We start from the raw sequence: 20835 nt of genomic DNA, 5'->3' as shown, positions 1-20835 counted from the left end.
GTCACATGGAAGGCAGACCATGTGCTTACTGAGCCTGGAAAAAGAAAGAATGTTGGTGTGTATCAGTGACTTCTTCTCGGGGCTAGCCAGATTGCAGAGATGGAAGGTTTTCTCTTTCCGTCTGCATTTAGAATGCAGCCTGCAATCTAAGTTGACTGAGCGTGCAGTAACGTTAAATCTTCAAGGTTCCAAAAAGCCAATTATGCCATCTAAATAGCAGGAGGTAAGACTGACCTCAAGCTTTCTCAAGAGCTTCTCTTTAAGTGTTCTCTGCCAGACGCTGAGATCTAGCCCAGTGGTAAGCATCAGACTGAGTGTGTTACCCTCAAGCCTTTTGTTTCATATGGCCATTAGGTAAGCTGGGGAGAAAAGAGGCTGAGCACAGATGCCACATTAAAAAGAGGAGAGCTTTCAGGCTTCTTTGCGACCAAATAAGATTGCTGGCTGTAGTGACTTGCAATGGAACCAAATAGGAATAAATAATTTGGAAAGCTATTATGTTTTTGAGGAAAACAAATTGCTAAAGAAATCAATAGTGGCCTGCAAGAGCACATGACTATTTTACTCCTTTAAGAACCACTGGGCCCCCCAAACCTGCACCAGCAAATTGAAAGAAGATATTTTCTCCCATCAATTGCCAAAAATATGAGCTATGGATAAAAATGCTAAGTATTGCTAGGGAAGCACAAATATAGGAACCCCGGAACCCCTCCTGCAGTGCTCCTGGGCATTTAGACCAATGTGGACATTCTGGAAAGCAATCTTATAGTATTTAGGCAAAAGAACTAGCAAGAAACATATAACTTATAAGCCATAAATCACCCTCCTATGTGTTTATTCCAGGGAAATTCTCACACTGTTTCTTAAAAGGACATGCATGAGGATATTTATTTTGTCATTATTTGTAGTAGCAAGATGCTGGTGTTCATCACTGGAGGAGAGGATAAGTAAAATATGGTGCTATGTGGGAGTTAGACACAATGGATCAGATGTATAATAGCAATATAGATAGATGCTGACTGAAAAATCAGAAACAGATTGAGGTGTATATTATGATACCAACATACTACTAACTGATGTCTCCATAAAGTTTTACAGTGCAGTGTGATCTGTGAAAAGAAAAAGATTGGAAACAAGCCACATCCATCACAGGGGACTAGTTAAATAAAGAATGGTACTTGCACACAGTGGAATAATATGCAGCTGTAAAAAAGAGAAAGTTCTTGCATACTAGTGGAAAGATCGTCAAAATATGTTAAGAAAAAAGCAAAGTACAAAGGAACATATCTGGTAAGTGACTTTTCATACAAAAAGGGGATAAGAATATCTATATTTGCATTTGCTTTATTTGAACAAAGAAACAATGGAAGGATAAATAAGAAAGCAATAAGTATGGTTCCCTGTAGTAGGAGGGTGGGAGGTGGGAACAGGGTGGATGTGAGACAGGGATGAGAGTGGGACTTTTCACTGTTTGCCTTAAAAAATATATCTATCTATCTATATATCTATGTATATATCTATATAGCAGCCTTTGACTTTTTTATTATGCAAAAAAGCTTCATTTTTACATTTAGCTTTCTGATTCTGTGCTTGTGCCTTCAACACTGTCACAATGATATCTGCTCCTCAATAAGGAGCATGCTTGGTCCTGTCATGGACACGTTTAGCACACATGGAATGTGGGCACTGCTGACATGTTTTTTGTTTTAGATAACCTCATAAGAATTTTAGGTCTCAGGGATGAACTCCATAAAGTTGGCCTGAGCACACTCCACACGCAGATTTTGGTGCTTCCCCAGCTTTCTTGGTATAAAGGTATAAAATAATTCTACTACTGGGGGTCCAAAATAGCCTAGTTTTGTTAGAGGCCATATTGTTGGCTAGCCTGCAACAGACTGCCAAATGCTGGACCATTCTGAATGCCTCTAGGCACCGTCCCCAGGAGACTAAAAAGTATTTTAAACCGTGAGAATGTACATATTATTTCAAAAATTAAATAGGAATGCATGCCCATAAAATACTACATCTGTTACAAAGACACACAAATAAAAAGATACAGAATAAACACATTGATAGGTTGTCCAAAGTGTAGGAGGAGAATGGGAGAGGGGAATTCAGATCAAAAAGGAATGAATGAATAAATAAAAATAGGAAAGAGGCCATTGACCAAACCAGTGATGAGGATGGGCCATCAACTGGAGTAAAAAGAAAAGCAAACAGAAAATCTTAAAGAGGTATTCCAATGTCTCCGGTATTTTTTGAGAGGAAAAAATATTTTCTGACAGTTTTCTCACCTTTTATTTCCCAGAATATCAAGGAAAGTTTGAACAATGGCATAATAGGCCATACTTAAATAGAAGCAGGTAAAATGTCTTTTGAGTATGTTTCTAACTCAACTTGTTCAACATTAAAAAAAGACTATGGAATTTTATTCCCTCAGTTGAATAAATAATTAAAGGGAAGAATAAATTAATAGAAGAGGGGAAAGTACTAATAAATTATGAAAGGAATTATGGAATTATGGAGGACCTAGATCATAAAATTATATCAAGGTAACAGAACACCCACCTGTCCTTTATCCATGTCACAATTTGCGTTCTCTGAGTCCATTGTCTCCGTCCTTTTCCTCTTCCCTTTTCTAAGAGCTTGGGTATCAGTAATTTCATCTGTCTGCAAGATCTTCTGCATTTTCTCAGTTAGTCACCAAAGGTTTTCTGAAACTGTAGGAGGAGGGAATGCCCATGTAGATGATGCTATTCTGGACGTAGCCTAAAAGTTAATGTTTTTCCTTATAAAACAAAAACAAACAAAAAATGGGATATACAGTGTAGTTCCAACTGTAGGTTACATAATGGCACTAACCACTCAAGTAAATCACTTTTACTAAACCTTCGTATCATTCTTTCTCCCACTGACCAACTTAGTACACATTTTCACTTGATTCAAAAAGTCTTTCAATTTCATCATCATCACAAGCGTGTCATGTTTCTAGCATGTGATATACAGTGAGTTGTCACTTATAAAATCAAATATTGTAAAATGTTTCCGTCTTCATAATTTTTTTCTTGTCAGTTATGAGAAGTCTAAAAAACAAAGTAGAAACATTATAAATTTATGCAAACAGTATTTCAGAGGACTGAAGTTATATATCTTTAGGAAAAAGACACTAATAATAGTAGATCTCATCAGGAACAAAATATTCCAAGGGAGATCAATAAGAACTGCTTAAAAGTTTCTTTTTTTCTAAAAACTCTAAAGTTTTGGGATGGAAGATTTTCCTTGGTGTAAACTTAAGAATTGTACCATAAAGAATGGAAAAAAAAAATTGAAAGGCAGTAACATTTCGTAAAAATTTTAAGGGACAATCATTTTTCAAAACCTGATAAAGCAGATGATAGTTCTTGGGTAGAATAGTGTTGAAATGATCAAATCTAACTTTTGCTAGGTACAGATGACACAGCGCATTTGGTCTTAGCATCCTTATTACTTGCATATATTGGTTTGTTTTCATAAAAAGATATTTAATTATAAATAGTAAAACTTTAACTACAGAAGGGAATGAGCTTAAAGGGACTTCAACAAATATATGGACTGTTGAGCAGAAGGTAACATATGTTTCTTAGCAAATTACACTAAGTTGCTTTCTAAATTGCTTTAGAAAATATGGTTCTTTTACTTGTTTTAAGAAAAACTCATATTCTCTACTCCAAGCATAACATGATATTTGGGATGGTTTTGCCAAAATTGCTTAATCAACTCTTTGAAAATTTACTTTAGGTTTTCAAATACATGAATAGTACTTGAGCTAACATCTGGGACTGGACTGCCTATCTGACCCATAAGTGTCAGAGATCTTACCTAGAACCAAGCTTTATTAATAATTTCAAAGATACGAGCAATCAAGAGGCACAGGCAGAGTAGGGAGAGGTCTAGGACATCCTGCTTGCTTTGGGGGTCCTTCCTTCTGTGGAAATTAGTAAAAGAAACCTTAACTAAAGAGGAGTGGGGAAGGCCTGTAGGAGGAGCTCTCATGCCCTATCATAGGATGTCAATGACACCAAACAGGAAGAGACCAGGTGCTTGCATCTTCCACAGGAAGTAAAATTACTTTACTACTAAAGGAAGATTTCCCTCCCCACCCAGCCAATGAGAAATGCCACAGCTCAGCCAATGAGAAGCCATTGCCACCCTGAACTGTTATTCTCCCTCAATGCACTTTGGTTTAGAACATCCCCTCCCTATTCCCCGGTTTTCTCTATATAAGCAGCTCTCCTCCTTTGTTTTCTGGATTTTCCTATGGTTTGCGGTAGCATGCACATCCCAAATTGCAATTCTTTTGGCAATTCCCGAATAAACTTGTTTTGAGGATAACATACCAAGCGAATTTATTTTTTAAGTTGGCACTTCTCACATCGTATAGGTACTCCATGGTCTAGAATAATAGCTGAGGCCTCTAAATGAAGTTTGAGGGTCACTTCACACAGTGAGGCGTGTTTAAGTTGTGACACATCTCCATTTTATACCTCAGAGTTGTATAGGTTGCATAACCTTCTCCAAGGAGTTATAAATCCGTAGATTCTAGGTATGTTTGTCAAAAGCAACCCTAAATCAGGGATATACAATTAAGAGCACTCCACAGATTAAAAACTCCACTCCTAGCAAATATAATTAGTCTACTTACTCAGAGCAAGGTCGACAAACATTTTCTGTAAAGAGTCAGATAGTAAATATTTTAGGCTTTGTAAGCCAAGAAGCAAAATTGAGGATATTATGTAGGTACTTATACAGCTAGAGGGAAAATAAATTTTCCCAATTTTTAAAAAAATTTTACTGGTTTCTTTTTTAAATTTTGCATTATTTTTTTAATTGCAGTAACATTGGATTATAACATTATATAGCTTTCAGATGTACATCCTAATATATTTCAAATTCTGTGTAGATTACATCATGTTCACCACCCAAAAACTAATTATAGTCCATCCCCTCACATGTGAGCCTAATCACCCCTTTTGCCCTCCCCCGCCCTTCCCCTATGGTAACCACCAATCCAATCTCCATTGCTATGTGTTTGTCGTTGTTTTTATCTTCTACTTATGAGTGAGATCATACAGTATTTGCCTTTCTCCCTCTGACTTATTTCACTCAGCATGATACCCTCAAGGACCATTCATGTTGTCACAAATGGTCGGATTTCATCATTTCTTATGGCTGAGTAGTATTCCATTGTGTGTATATACCACATCTTCTTTATCCATTTGTCCCTTGATGGGCACCTAGTTTGCTTCCAAGTCTTGGCTATTGTGTATAACGCTGCAATGAACATAGGGCTGCAAGTATCTTTATGCCTTTGTGTTTTCAAGTTCTTTGGATAAATACCAAGCGGTGGGATAGCTGGATCATATGGTAGATCTATTCTTAATTTTCTGAGGATACTCCATACTTCTTTCCATAGTGGTACACCAGTTTGCACTCCCACCAGCAGTGTATGAGGGTTCCCTTCTCTCCACATCCTCTCCAACACTTGTTGTTTCCTGTCTCGTTAATTATAGCCATTGTGACCGGAGTGAGGTGATACCTCATTGTAGTTTTGATTTGCATTTTCCTGATGGCTAATGATGTTGAGCATCTTTTCATATGCCTGTTGGCCATCCGTATATCTTCTCTGGAGAAATCTCTGTTCAGATCTTTTGCCCATTTTTTAATTGGATGTTGGTTTTTTTGTTGTTGGGATGTATGAGTTCTTTGTATATTTTGGATATTAATCCCTTATCTGATATGTGGTTTGCAAATATCTTCTCCCAATTGTTAGGTTGTCTTTTTGTTTTGTTGATGGTTTCCTTTGCTGTGCAGAAGCTTTTTAGTTTGATGTAGTCCCATTTGTTCATTTTCTCGTTTGTTTCCCTTGCCTGGTCAGACATGGGACTTGAAAATATGCTGCTAAGACCCATGTCAAAGAGCACACTGCCTATGTTTTCTTCTAGAAGTTTCATGGTTTTAGGTCTCACATTCAAGTCTTTAATCCATTTTGAGTTGATTTTTGTGCATGGTGTAAGGGAATGGTCTACTTTCATTCTTTTGCATGTGGCTGTCCAGTTTTCCCAACACCATTTATTGAAGAGACTCTCCTTTCTCCACTGTGTGCTCTTGGCTCCCTTGTCAAATATTAGCTGTCTATAAATGTGTGGGTTTATTTCTGGGCTCTCGATTCTGTTCCATTGATCTGTGTGTCTGTTTTTATGCCAGTACCTGCTGTTTTGGTTACTATGGCTTTGTAGTATATTTTGAAATCAGGGAGTGTGATACCTCAGCTTTGTTCTTTTTTCTTAGGAATCCTTTGGCTATTTGGGGTCTTTTGTTTTTCCATATACATTTTAGGATTCTTTGTTCTATTTCTGTGAAAAATGTTGCTGGAACTTTGATAGGGATTGCGTTGAATCTATAGATTGCTTTAGGAAGTATGGACATTTTATTGATGTTGATTCTTCCAATCCAAGAGCATGGAATATCTTTCCATTTCTTTGCATCTTCTTCGATTTCTTTCAACAATGTTTTATGGTTTCAGTGTACAGATCTTTCACCTCTTTGGTTAAGTTTATTCCTAGGTATTTTATTCTTTTTGTTGCAATTGTAAATGGGATTGTATTCTTAATTTCTTGTTCTTCTACTTCATTGTTAGTGTATAGAAACGCAACCGATTTTTGTATGTTGATTCTGTATCCTGCAACTTGACTGTATTCATTTATTGTTTCTAGAAGTTTTTTAGTGGATTCTTTAGGGTTTTCTATATATAAAGTCATGTCATCTGCAAAGAGTGACAGTTTCACTTCTTCTTTTCCAGTATGGATCCGTTTTATTTCTTTTTCTTGCCTGATTGCTCTGGCTAGGACTTCCAATACTATGTTAAATAAGAGCGGTGACAGTGGGCATCCTTGTCTGGTTCCTGTTCTTAGGGGGATAGCTTTCAGTTTTTGTCTGTTGAGAATGATATTTGCTGTGGGTTTGTCCTATATGGCCTTTATTATGTTGAGGTATTTTCCCTCTATACCCATTATATTCAGAGTTTTTATTATAAATGGATGCTGTATCTTGTCAAATGTTTTTTCTGCATCTATTGAGATGATCATGTGATTTATTCTTCATTTCGTTAATGTGGTATATCACGTTGATAGATTTGTGGATGTTGAACCATCCCTGCATCTTTCCCCAAATTTTTATTCATAAAATCGAAAATATACTAAGAATAATTGAGTACAGTTTTTTGTAAGACAGATCTATGATTGAGAATGGAATTAAAAACAAAATAACATCTTGTTTACTTGGGGTTCAAAGTATTCCCTACCATCAAAATCAATTGCAAATGCTCATTGTTAATGGTAACCTGCAATAAGATTTTACATATTTCATCTCTGAAAATGTCTTTCATCTGAGAGGTAGTTTCATATACTGATATTAATCCACGAGCTTATAATTTTCTTAATTGAGAAAAATTCACATAACATAAAAATCACCATTTTAACCAAGTGTACGTTCAGTGGCTTTTTAGTATATTCACAATATCATACAACCATTACTAAGAAAGTCCATACCTCCCAATATGAGCTTATAATTTTAATTGACATATTCATCTCTTAGTAGAGTTTTATAGAATTCTGTTAAATTCTTTTGATATTGTCTTTTAGTGAGTCATTATATTGCAGATTAATTACTTCCAATTAAAGTTAGGTGGAAGCTCTTCAATTGCACAGTTAAGTGTATTTCGAAATATGGAAATTTCTTTTGCATTTGCATTGAAATCTGAAAGACTGTGCTGTAACTGTAATTTGAACTTGAAAAATATATCCAATATAAATCTGAGTGGGGATGAACATCTCATTTCTTGTTTTAACTTTTGACAGCAAGGGAAGTGTATAAAGCAGGTTGACATTAATTATGAGCCACACACTAGTTATTATTGAAATACTTTACCTCAGTGAAAGTTTTGCATGTATTCCTTGTTTTGTCTTCTAATTTTGTCTCATAATTTGTTAATGACTTCATTAAGAAACATTATCAAGCATGCAGCAACAGCTAATTTCCATTCAGTGTTCCATATGAGTGGTTGAGGGCACTTCTCACTTACAAAAATTACTGTCTTGGCCCTGAGTTCAAACATTTTCAGTGGAACTTCACCACTGCTAAGCTATCAAAAAGCAGGGCAAGTTAGAATATTCAACTTCTATTTCTGAAAATCTGCATGGAACTGATGATAGTCAAGTCCACAAGAATGAAGTTCATCATTCACACTACTGGTTCAATAATAAATGAGATTTTCAGAAATTGCCATGGTGATCTTAAAATTTATATGGAAATGCAAGAGATTCAGAATGGCCAAAACAATCTTGAAAAATTTGGAAAACTCACCCTTCCAAATTTCAAACCTTATTGCAAGACTACAGTAATCAGGACAGTGTGGTACTGGCATAAGGATAGACATATAAATCATTGGAATAGAATTGAGAGTCCAGAAATAAACCTTTATATCTATGGTCAATTGATTTTTGACAAGAATTCCAAGACAATTAAATGAGGAAAGAAAAGTCATTGCAACAAATGTGCTGGAACAACGGAATAGCCATATGCAAAAGAATGAATCTTACCTCACACTATTCACACAAATTAACTAAAAATTTACGTTTAGAACATAGAATTAAATGAGTTCTAAGAACTAAAACTATAAACTATTAGAAGAAAACACAGGAGTAAATTTTGTGACCTTGGGTTAGGCAATGATCTCATAGATATGTCAACAAAAATATTGTTTTCACAAATGATACCATCAAGAACGTAAAAAGACAACCCATACAATGGAAGAAGACAGATCTCATTGTCTACAGGATATCTAAAGAACACTTACAACACAATAATAAAAAGATAACCCAATTTGTTAAATGGGCAAAGGATTTAAACAAAGAAGATAGACAAATAGCCAATAAGCACGTGAAAAGATGCTCAATATCATTAATCATCACAGAGGTATACATAAAAACTATGATGAGATGCCACTTCATATCCACTAAGATGTTTATAATAAAAAAAAGACAGAAAATAACAAGTGTTGGTAAAGATGTAGGGAAATTGGAACCCTCATCCATTGCTGGTGGGATTGTAAAACAGTGCAGCCGTTTTGGAAAACAGTCTGTCAGTTTCCTAAAAAAGTTAAACATTGAGTCACCACATGACACATCAATTCCACTCTTAAGTATATACCCAAGAGAAATGAAAACATACATCCACACAAAAACTTGTACACAAATTTTCATAGCAGTATCATTCATAATAGCTAAAAAGTGTAAAAACCCAAATGTCTATCAATTTATGGATAGATAAATAAAATGTAGTATATCCCTATAGTGAAACACTATTCAGCAATAAGAAGAAATGAAGTTCGGATACATGGTACAACATGAGTGAGCCTTGGAAATGTTAACGCTAAGTGGAAGACATGAGTCACAAAAGACCACACATCATGTGATTCCATTTATATAAAATGTCAAGAATAGTCAAATATATAGAGACAGAAAATAGATTAGTGGTTTCTTAGGGGTGAGAGATTGGTGGCAGTGGAGGGAGGAACGACTGCTTATGGGTATAGTGTTTCTTTCAGCGGGGACACAGATGTTTTCAAAAAATTGTGGTGATGGTTGCACAACTGTGAATATATAAAAAAACATTGAATTGCATACTTCAAATGGGTGAATTGCATGGTATATGAATAATATTTCAATAAAGCTATTTAAAAACATAGAGGAGGTTCAAATATTTTCTGCAAAGTATCTGCCAATGAATAAATAAAATAACTAGGCTTTAAACACCCTATATTTTCACAAGTTTTGTCAATTTGTTCAATAAGCCTTTTTCTGCTCTACACACATTTTACCACCATCAGTTGTAACGCATCTTAGTAGATTCCACCTCAGGTTGTACTGAATTAGTGTTTTCTCAACTTCTTTGAATATATTCTCTCCTATAGTTGTTTCACAAAGACTATTCACGGAAGCTAATTTGTCAGTCACTCTAAACTCAGCAATTACTCCCCAAATAAACAAGAGCTAAGCAATATCAGTAACACCTGTTGACTCTCAAGAGCCAAGAAAAACCTCAGTCATTTGCCTGGTTTTTTAATTGATCATTATGTTGCTCCCGATGTCCTCAGTTCTTTGAGCAACTGTTTTTCTGAATGGTAATACCCTTACATAAGGTAATCTTTTTCTGGGCACCTCTCTTCAGCTCCTGCAACCAAGCATGATTTCATTAACTCACTATCGGTAAATGGCTTTCCTTGCTTGGCTAACAAATGAACCACTCAGAAACTTATTTTGGTTGCAGACTCATTTTAACTTTTTCTTTTTTGTGAAGAAAGTCTGCTGTGATATTTCATTTTAAATTTTCTAATTTTTCTGACTGTTGCTGTCCTGTGAGTTGGAAATCTTGTGATGAGTGCTTAGTTTGGTGATGTTGACCTATATCATGTTCTTTGAGCACAGCTAGAGTGTCACTGTATAATAAACACCTTTATAAGAAACTTTGCCACCTCATTTGATAACAAAAGAATCCACATTCCACTCTGATTTAAAAGCACTAAGGCCATTTTCCTCTTTTTCTTTTGTTTTGACATGATTGGCAAGCATTGGCAATAAAAAAACAGAATACCGTGCCGTGGTAGGACAATAGGCATGACATCACAACACTGTCAGCATTTTGTAACTGCATCACTGTGATGTGTGGGGCACTGAGCAGCAGCCAAAGTGATGAGACTGCCCCAGATGGTCTCTGACACAACTGCTCTGCTCTGCCCTCGAAACATGAAAGCAGCCACAGGAAATATGGAAACACAGAAGCGTGGAGGTGTCCTAATAAAACTTTATTTATGGACGCTGAAACTGGAATCTTATATAATTTTCACATATCATGATATGTCACCCTTATATTATTTTTTTCAACTGTTTAAAACTGTAAAAAACATTCTTAGCTTACAGGCTGTACAAAAATAGGTGGCAGGCAGATGAGCAGTAATTTGCTGAACCCTGACCTATGGGCTCAGTTATCATATTTAAAAGGAGTTGAAACTGTATCATCTGTTCTCTTTTCTTTCATCTTCCTTTCTTTTCCTAGACAGCAGACCAGCTGCTTTAACTTCTTTCTCCCCAGTGCCTTACTTCACTGCACATTATTACTAATAAGCTAAGAATAGTACTTGAGAAACACAGTACATAGCCTATAAAATCCTACAGCAAATTGTTATTATTTGAAAAAACTGAATTTTGCCAGATTTAACAGATAAGGACTTGTTAAATACTATCTAGTGATGGTGACGGATGCCAGAGTCCTGGTTCACTGGGGTTGCTGATAACCCCAGGGTGGGGGAGGGGGAATGAGGAGCTATTGTTTAATGGGCATAGAGTTTCAGTTTTGCAAGAGGAAAAGAGTTCTGGAGAAGGATGGTGGTGACGATTGCACAACAATGTGAATGTACTTTATGCCCCTGAACTGTACACTTAAAAAATGGTTAAGATGGCAAGTGGGACTTCATCAGACTAAAGAGCTTCTGCAAGGCAAAGGAAACCAGGATCGAAACAAAAAGACAACCCACCAGTTGGGAGAAGACATTTGCAAATAATATATCTGACAAGGGGTTAATCTCAATAATATGTAAAGAACTTACACAGCTCAACAGTAACAAAAACAAACAACCTGATCAAAAAATGGGCAGAGGATAGAACAGACATTTCTGCAAAGAAGATATACAGATGGCCAATAGGCACATGAAAAGATGTTCAACATCACTAATTATCAGAGAAAGTCAAAACAACACTAAGATATCACCTTACATTTGTTAGAATGGCTATAATCACTAAGACAAAAAGCAACAAATGGTGGAGAGGATGTGGAGAGTAGGGAACCCTCATACACTGCTGGTAGGAATGCAAACTGCTGCAGCTACTATGGCAAACAGTATGGAGATTCCTCAGAAAGCAAAAATAGAAATACCCTAAGAGCCAGCTATCCCACTACTGGGTATCTAACCAAAGAACTTGAAATAAACAATTCAAAGTGACTTATGTACCCATATGTTTATTGCAAAGTTATTCACAATAGTCAAGACATGGAAGCAGCCCAAGTGCCTATCGACTGATGATTGGATAAAGAAGATGTGGTATATATACACAATGGAATACTACTCAGCCATAAAAAAGACAAAATCATCCAATTTGCAACACTGTGGATGGATCTTGAGGGTATTAGGTTAAGCGGAATAAGCCAGACAGAGCAAGACAAACACCGCATGATTTCACCCATATGTGGAAGATAAACACCTGGACAAAGAGGACAATTCAGTGGTTACTGGGGGAAAGGGGCAGGGGGAGGGCACAGGGGGTGAAGGGGAGCACTCATAAGGTGACGGACAAGTAATAATATACAACTGAAATTTCACAATGTTGTAAATTATTATGAACTCAATAAAAAAATGGTTAAGATGGTAAATCTTATGTGTTTTTACCATAATTTAAAAAATTGGAAAAGAATCAGTTTATAAAAACATAGTTTTGGTAATATCCCTAACTGTACTAGAATTTTCTCCTGCTGATATGATTTGGTTAAAGAGAAAATCCTCAAACACACAACTCATTCAAGATCAACCAGAATGGACATATCAGACCCCTTTTAGAATGACTACTTTTCAGTAGATCTCAGGCCACTACTAATATTCACAAACTGATGATTCAATGTATACATTATTACCTGCCTATTAGCAAATTCAGAAGGGATATTATGAAAATGGCTATATATTAAACACTACTAGTTCCTGATAGTAAAAAATTCACCATGTAGTTATCTTCCCTCTTTATTTTTTTTTCCAACAGAAAGCATTTCATTAATCCCCCAGATAGTCATAGGGGGCAAGATTGAACATAACCACAGCCATGAGAACCCCTGAGACACACGGGAACCCCCAAGACACATGGTTGGATGAATAATATAAGCCAATGGCTTTTAATCTTTTTTTTGACTGTAGCTCACAATTAAATATATGCTTATATTTTGATCTAGGAAACACACAGATAGGCATACACACAAAACTAAAACAAAATTTCATGAAACATGCTCACTTTTACTATATCTGATGAGGTCGCTCAGTTTCTGTTCTATCTGCTGTATTTTATTTCATTTTTAAAAGTGCTGGTTATACCATAAGGCTTCTAGAACAAAACGTAGGCAGTACACTCTTTGACATCAGTATTAAAAGGATCTTTTCAGACACCATGTCTTCTCAGACAAGGGAAACAATAGAAAGAATAAACAAATGGGACTTCATCAGACTAAAGAGCTTCTTCAAGGCAAAGGAAAACAGGATTGAAACAAAAAAACAACCCACTAACTGGGAAGAAATATTTGCAAGTCATACATCCGACAAAGGCTTAATATCCATAATATGTAAAGAACTCACACAACTCAACAACAAAAAATCAAACAACCTGATGAAAAAATGGGCAGGAGACATGAACAGACATTTCTACAAAGAAGATATATGGATGGCCAATAGGCATATGAAAAGATGTCCATCATCACTGATCATCAGGGAAGTGCAAATCAAAACTACACTAAGATATCACCTTACACCCATTAGAATGACAAAAATAACTAAAACAAATAGTAACAAATGTTGGGGAGGTTGTGGAGAAAAAGGAATCCTCATACACTGCTGGTGGGAATGCAAACTGGTGCAGCCACTATGGAAAACAGTATGGAGATTCCTCAAAAAATTAAAAACAGACCTACCATATGATCCAGCTATCCCACTACTGGGTATCTATCCAAAGAGCTTGAAGTCAGCAATTCCCAAGGTCCCATGCATCCCAATGTTCATTGCAGCATTATTTACAATAGCCAGGACATGGAAGCAACCTCAGTGCCCATCAACAGATGATTGGATAAAGAAGATGTGGTATATATATACAATGGAATACTACTCAGCCATAAAAAAGAACAAAATCTTGCCATTTGCAGCAACATGGATGGACCGTGAAGGAATTATGTTAAGTGAAATAAGCCAGGCAGAGAAGGACAATCTCTGTATGACTCCACTTATATGAGGAATTTAAAAATGCAGACAAAGAGAACAGATTAGTGGCTACCAAGGAAAAGGTGGGGTGGGGGTGGGCACAAAAGGTGAAGGGGTGCACCTACCACACGACTGACAGGTAATAATGTACAACTGAAATTTCACAAGATTGTAACCTATCATTAACTCAATAAAAATTAAATTAAAAAAAGTGCTGGTTATAGCACATTAAATTGATTTCATAATTCACTAAGTGGTTATACTTTGTAGTTTGAAAAACAACATTCTAAGCAACATTCAAATTATAAACACATAATATCTAACAAATAAGACATAAAGGAGAATTTTGTAACTAATGAAAGCACATGATGTTAATAAAAAATGTAAATTCTTAATGCATCTAGGTTTACTTTTAATATTGATACAATTAATTCAAGAATTCAAAAATGCAAAAATCACCTATGAAAGTCTCAGAAACAAAGCCACCAAACTTATGGAAACCAAACGAATGTCAAAATGTAATTCAGGTGTCTTATCTTCCTTTGGATTTAAGTGTAACTTCTCTATTATGAATTAAATAAAAATTGTGAGAGGCAAGTACAGCACTACAATAAAACCTAAGTACCTTTTCACAATTTTCAAAAGTTTGGTATTGCTTTCTCTACATATCAGTTTCAGAATGTACAGACATAAAAGGTTCCTTGCAGCACTCGGGTCAGAATATGAACTGAAGACTTCCCTCTAAGTGAGTTCCAAAGTGCCAATGCAATTCTAAATATTCAGTGGCAGTTTTAATGTTCCCGGGGAGATGGATTACTAGTTTCAGTCTAGTTCTAGCAAGGTGGGACATGGGGGAGGAAGATGTCCATATTATTAAAAAAAAGTTATATATGCAAGAGGAAGAGAAATCAAGATCGGAATGGTTCTGAATGATTGGGTGCTTCTCCTGCAGTACCCACAGCACTCTATTGAGCAAAGCAAGAGCTTAGATGGCTTTCTCATCGAAGTGTTCCTGACTCCTGGATAGAAATTACTAGGTTTTACTAATGTCCATTAGGAAGCATTTCAACTTACTCCTTTTACTCCCTCCATTTCCAAATGACATCAGACACATTTTCAATTTTGAAGTTGTTTCAGCAATATCCCAATTAAAAAGATGACCAATATACTCTAGGATGGTTCAACAATGCTGCCAAACTCTGATTGCCTTATAGTCACATGCAGTCAACCATGGACCATGCATATGATGGTGGTCCCCTAAGATTAGCACTATATAGCCTAGGTGTGTAGTAGGCTATACCATCTAGATTTGTGTAACTCCAGTAGGGGAGGAAGAAATTTTCTTCTACCCTTCTAGGTACTTCTAGATAGTCTAAGAATTAAGTTGACAGGAGACAGATTAACAAGAGAAAAAGGTTTAATAACATGTATACATGGGAGCAATGCAGGAAAACCAAGTAACTTGACAAAACGGCTGAAGCCCTCACCTTAAATGCCACCCTCAGCTAAAAACAAAAGAAGATGCTGGGTGTGGGGAGAGTCAGATATTTCAAAGGGAAGGAAGGCAATTCACAGGTAGGTGAAAAGGAATAAACATGTGGAAAACAAGTGTTTGGCCACACAAAAACAGAAGAACACAGAAGGGAGCCCAGCAAACAGACTTTTGCAGGTTCCTCCCCGTCTACCACCTAGTTCATGCTACGCTAAGGCGAGAGCTCGCTTCCCGAGACGGGTTTTTTAAATCTGAATTCTTTTTGGCAGTTAAGGGGGAAGTAACAAGAAAAACTTTGACTCTTTTGTTTTTTAGAAATAATCAGCCTAAAATAATCCTCATTTTAAAAAGACACATTTTGGAGTGGTAAATTTTGTGCCCCTCAGTAGTCTATTATGTTTGCACAATGACGATGTCCCCTAACGACACAGTTCTCATAACATATTCCTGTTGTTAAATGACACATAACTGTTCTTAGACTGGACTGGAGACTATGCATGAGCCTAAGAAATGTTAAGAATGTCTGAGGGACTAAAGACTTGACTCATTTTCAACTTTCCATGATGGGAAAGGAAAGAAAAACATTCTTATCTGGCCGGAGTTTGTGGATGTAATTTTGCTGGAGCCAATTTAACTAATAAGCAGTGATATCATGCATCGTCAAGTATGTAACCATTATCTAGGAAAGGAATTCATTTAGCTCCCTATCACACCCTATGTGACCTCCTCAGACCTTCCCAAGCCTGTGTCCTTCACTTAATAGGAATAAAAATATAGCTAACCTTTATTGAGTGCTTAGTATATATAAGGTACTGTTCTAAGTATTTAACCTGTACTAACTTGTTTGATTCTCACAGTTGCTCTCTGGGATAGATACAACTATTCATACTTTACAGATGAGGGAACTGGGGTTCTTAGTGGACCCTGGCAACCACGCCAAGTTGCTAACCCGTTCGCAGGCTAAAGAAGGACTCTAGAGCCAGAACTTAGAAACTAATCATCGTCAGCTTTGCAATAGATTCTATCAATTCCAGTAACTAGGTTTTCGCTTTCTCTTTGCTTGACTAAGTTCCCTATAGGGCTCGCCTTGCCTAAGTTTCCATCTTGTAGTCCCCTCCTCCAGAGACTGAAGTCTTGACTTTGCTCACCAAATTCTTCTTAGGACTATAGTCCTGCTGAGATACGAGTGCGGGAGACCCTCTCTTTGCCCCTCCGGATCCCCTCTCCAGTCACCTCTATTCTGCTCCCTCTGCCTGGAGGTTGACCTGATTCGGCTCCCTTTCCCTTTCTCCAGCTGGGTTCAGCCAATGGGGTATGGAGGCAGGAGATCAGAGGGAGGGAGACAGTGAGTTATGAGAATTATCCTCTGGCTCCTTTTTCCCTCTCCGTTTGGGTCTAGGTCTGGTAGCATCTCCCCTATGAGTAGCCCTGAGGTATAGCTCTGTTCCTCACAGTTTACCTATACCCAGCTGCTATGGTCTGAATGTGTCTCCCCTTAAATACATATGTTGAAATCCTATCCCTCAAAGGTGATTGTATCAGGTGGTGGGAACTTGGGGACGTGATTAGGTCATGATGGGGAAGCCCTCATGAATGGAACCAGTACTCTCATAAAAGAGGCTCCAGGGAGATCTTTAGCTCCTTCTACCATGTGAGGACACGGCGAGAAGTCAGCAGTCTGAAGCCCCAAAGAGGGCTTTCGCCAGAACCTGACCTTGCTGGCACCCTGATCTTGGACTTCCAGCCTCCACACTGTGAGAAATAAATTTCTGCTGTTCATAAGCTACTCAGTCTCTGGTATTTTGTTACAGTAGCCGGAATGGACTAAAACCCCAGCCATACACGTTAGCTTCATCATCTGTACCAGAATCTCTCTGTTGCTACTGACCTGGCAAGAGAGCCAGGTGGTAAATGACCCAGCCTCTGTCTTATCTGTAATTAGACCGTGTGACTGGCTTACTTTCATCTTGATGTGTTCAGGAAGAAGACTTCTAAGGCAGAGAGGTAATATCACAGAAATCAGGCTGGGAACAGGGGAAGACAATCTTCATTTGCTCCACAGTGTCACCTATCCTCATCAATTGTCTACGAAAAGCCTGCAGCCATGAGTGGAACCAGCTGAAAGTTTGCACAAGAAAGCATATGCAAAGCTCAGCGAATCTCTGCACGAGTTTTCCTGTGGTTCTAGGGCCTCCAAAATCTTTTCCAAGAAATTCCAGTTTTTGTGAGTGTTGTCTCCTCGGCTATTCTTCTGTCACTACCTGTCCCGTCCCCCCATTCCTTGATATTTATGTGCCTTTTCCCCATTTATCAGAAACACGGATGCAGGGTTAAGCCTAAAGAAGAGTAAAAATCAATTAAAAGTTCTATTTTAGGATAACTATAAGTCATGTAAATTATCTTCCACTTCACATTTTTTGGATTGATGTAGAACATTCTATTCATCTTGATAGTTTAGAGCAAGATGACGTCATTATGCTTTTTGCTTTAAGTAATCATGTTTTAGACCAATTTTAATTGATAAAATATAATAATTCTGATGCAAGAATCAATACCTATGCATAAAAATCAAGAGTGATTCAACTTTCAAATATTAATTTACCTTACCATTATAACATGAAAGGACAAGTTAATTTCTCTTTGAAATATTTACCCCATTATACCCTATATTAATATTATATATTAATGAAATAACTGGTTGCCATTTACCAAGGTCTCTATTAATTTTGAACTTTTATACTCTCAGAAATTTAGGTCTAAACATAATTAATGTGCCGAGTCACGTATTTACTGAATAAGTCAGCATCTTCAGTGGGTTGTCTCCTCATCTACTACCAATAATTTTCTCTTCTTGCTCTTGTATTCTTTCATACTATGTTGAAGCAACATTAATTTTTTTAAAAACCCAATGATCAGCTACATTTCACATTTTTATCAAGTTATTTCTCTACCTCCTATGTATAGGTCGTTAGAAAAATACATTTAGATATATTTATGAGTGACAGTACTTTTCTATCAATAAATTCATAGGATAATGAAATGGAAGGGAATGTAAGAGGCCATCTTCTCTCTGTTACCTGTGTTACCAAGCTTGGCAGCTGTAGGGCAAGTCAGAACTAGGAAGCTAGTCAAGGGTGGAGAATGCACATACTGATCAAAGAAAAAGCCCAAGAAGATGGAATGGATCTAAGTAACCTGGCTGAGGCCCAGGAAGTTAAATAACAGCAAGGAAGGACAGATGGATGTAGTGAGTTCAAAGTATGCAAGCCCACCTCAAGGTTCAGGAGTGTCAGAGACAGACGAACAGGGGACTCAGCAGTGACGGCATTTTGGGACAATGTTGTGAGCCCGTGATTCTATATAGAGAAGTTGCTCAAACAGCCAGGTGGAGACAGAACCTCAGGCCAGTGTACATCCTGTTCATAGAAAGAGGGGAAAGGAAAATTTCTCCTTCTACCAAAGGATAGACAACATATATATATATATATATATATATATATATATATATATATTTTTTTTTTTTTTTTTTTTTGTGGAGGTGAAGTCTTGCTATGTAGTTAGTTCGAGATAGTCTTCCAGTTGGAATCTCTTCCTAATATATTAGATACATTAGGGTCACATACGTGGTTACAAACACAGGCAGTAAAACCAACTGTCTGGATCCATAACCCTAGATCCTATACTTACCACTCCTGTGACATTTCTGTGCCTCTGTTTCCCCATCTGTGAAATGGTGACAATTATAGTACCCAATTATGAGTTGATATGTTAGGTCTACAATATCCTATCAGTTTATTATTATTAACTGAAGAAAACAGATCCAGATCCCCCTCATACAAGCTTAGATCAAACGTGGGAGTGGGGGTGTCAAGAAGCACAGTTAACTAACCTGGATGCCTATGATGCTATATTAGACAAACCTCTATCTTAATTAAAAATATAAAGAAAAAAGTTATTAGAGCTATCCCTTTTATAAAGGACAGCTAGGTGGTCTCTAATAGAAGCCTTTTTCCAAAGCAGGCATCTGCCTGGCCTCGGAAGCTTGTTTAGCTTTCTGAGGTGCTGGGTTGAATTTACCCAAGGGATAATGATGGGGACATGGCAATGAAATGGTAAGAGTGGATGTATAATTTTTTTAATAACAGGAGTCTTGTTGGCTGAAGGATTAGAGGAGGTGATCTAAGGGAGAGGCCCAGATCTCTCGTGTACCAGGAAACAGCTGATATGCTGCTGGGGTGTTGGGCTGGCCTTCCTTCACCTTGGCAGGGATGGCCTACGGGACACTCATAAGGGAGGAAGGGCAGCTGCCCAGCAAACCCCAACGGAGAGGAATCCCTTTGCGGGGGGGAGGTGCATCGGAGGCGGGGAGGCAGTGCAAATGAAAAGCAGGCAACAGAAACCACGTTGGTTTTTGGAGTGTTGGAGAATCTTTACATCACTTGCTTGCTGTGACACTGGGGGAATTCCTTACATCTCTAGGCCCAGGGTCCTCATCTATAAAGCAGGGATAAGAGTAGTACCTACCCAACGTTGCTGTGAGGATCAAATGAGTAAATGGATATAAAGCATTTAGCAGAAGTTTAGCAGAGAGTACATACCCAATTAGTGTTAGCTACCACTAAAAAGAGTGATTGTCCACACCAAGGTAATGAGGAAGCCCAGGACTTGTCCTATGCCCTTTGGGTGAGGAGGAGAGGTGAATAATGATTGTACCAACCATCGCCCAGGGTGCTGCGGGTGCCCTTAATACAACCACTGAGACCCAGACTTCAACAGCCCACCAGATGGTAGACCACCGTGCGATCTGGTACACGATTGCAGTCCTGCAGCGTCTTTTCAACATAGATTCCTGCTTCATTACAAACGGCCACAAGAGGAAACTGTGCCTAGAATGGTGCACAGTGGTCCCAGAGGGGTCTGAGACATTTAGGGAATGGTTCAGTCTGTCTCCACGTGGAACGCATGAATGTTGTGCCACCAGACACCTCACAGCCTAGAGGACAGAACTGGGAGGAAACAGAATCCGGCAGTCGGAGAGATCAGGACACTTCTGCAAACTGGACCTGTTCACTGGAGTGAGAAAGTCACATGATGAAAGAACCAGCCTCATGCTGTGACCGAATGTGATCACAGTGATGGGATCTTGGGACCTAGTGTCCTGAGAATACGGTGGTGGGGGAGTTGGGGCTCACAGGGATGGCCAGCACGGGAAGCTAGAGATAATGGTACGTGGAACTGAGCA

At 37.7% G+C, this 20835-nt stretch overlaps 1 protein-coding gene, 1 long non-coding RNA gene and 1 pseudogene across 13 annotated transcripts in view; 1 reads left to right on the top strand and 2 right to left on the bottom strand.

The window, feature by feature from the left end:
* Positions 1-20835, bottom strand: part of BEND6 (BEN domain containing 6) — a 55914-nt gene that overhangs the window by 27404 nt on the left and 7675 nt on the right. For 7 of the 12 annotated variants that reach the window (XR_011530137.1, XR_011530139.1, XR_011530140.1 and 4 more), the window contains exon 2: positions 2569-2788. Coding sequence is in view for 6 of the 12 variants with exons in the window: in XM_070586351.1 (XP_070442452.1) it covers positions 2569-2688 (120 nt within the window). In the remaining 6 variants the exon portion in view is untranslated. The remainder of the gene's footprint in view (positions 1-2568; positions 2789-20835) is intronic. The other 5 variants (XR_011530138.1, XR_011530142.1, XM_008517703.2 and 2 more) reach the window with 2 other exon arrangements.
* The window catches only part of LOC139077522 (uncharacterized), a 66461-nt gene that overhangs the window by 39732 nt on the left and 5894 nt on the right, over positions 1-20835 (top strand). The window contains exon 6 of the long non-coding RNA XR_011530144.1: positions 1091-1290. This is a non-coding gene — a long non-coding RNA (uncharacterized lncRNA). The remainder of the gene's footprint in view (positions 1-1090; positions 1291-20835) is intronic.
* On the bottom strand, positions 1498-1970 carry LOC139077407 (large ribosomal subunit protein eL34-like; annotated as a pseudogene).

Source organism: Equus przewalskii, chromosome 19, assembly GCF_037783145.1.
Source record: "Equus przewalskii isolate Varuska chromosome 19, EquPr2, whole genome shotgun sequence".
Lineage (NCBI taxonomy): Eukaryota > Metazoa > Chordata > Mammalia > Perissodactyla > Equidae > Equus > Equus przewalskii.
Note: the sequence above shows the minus strand (reverse complement) of the source record. Positions and strands in the feature narration are given on the sequence as shown.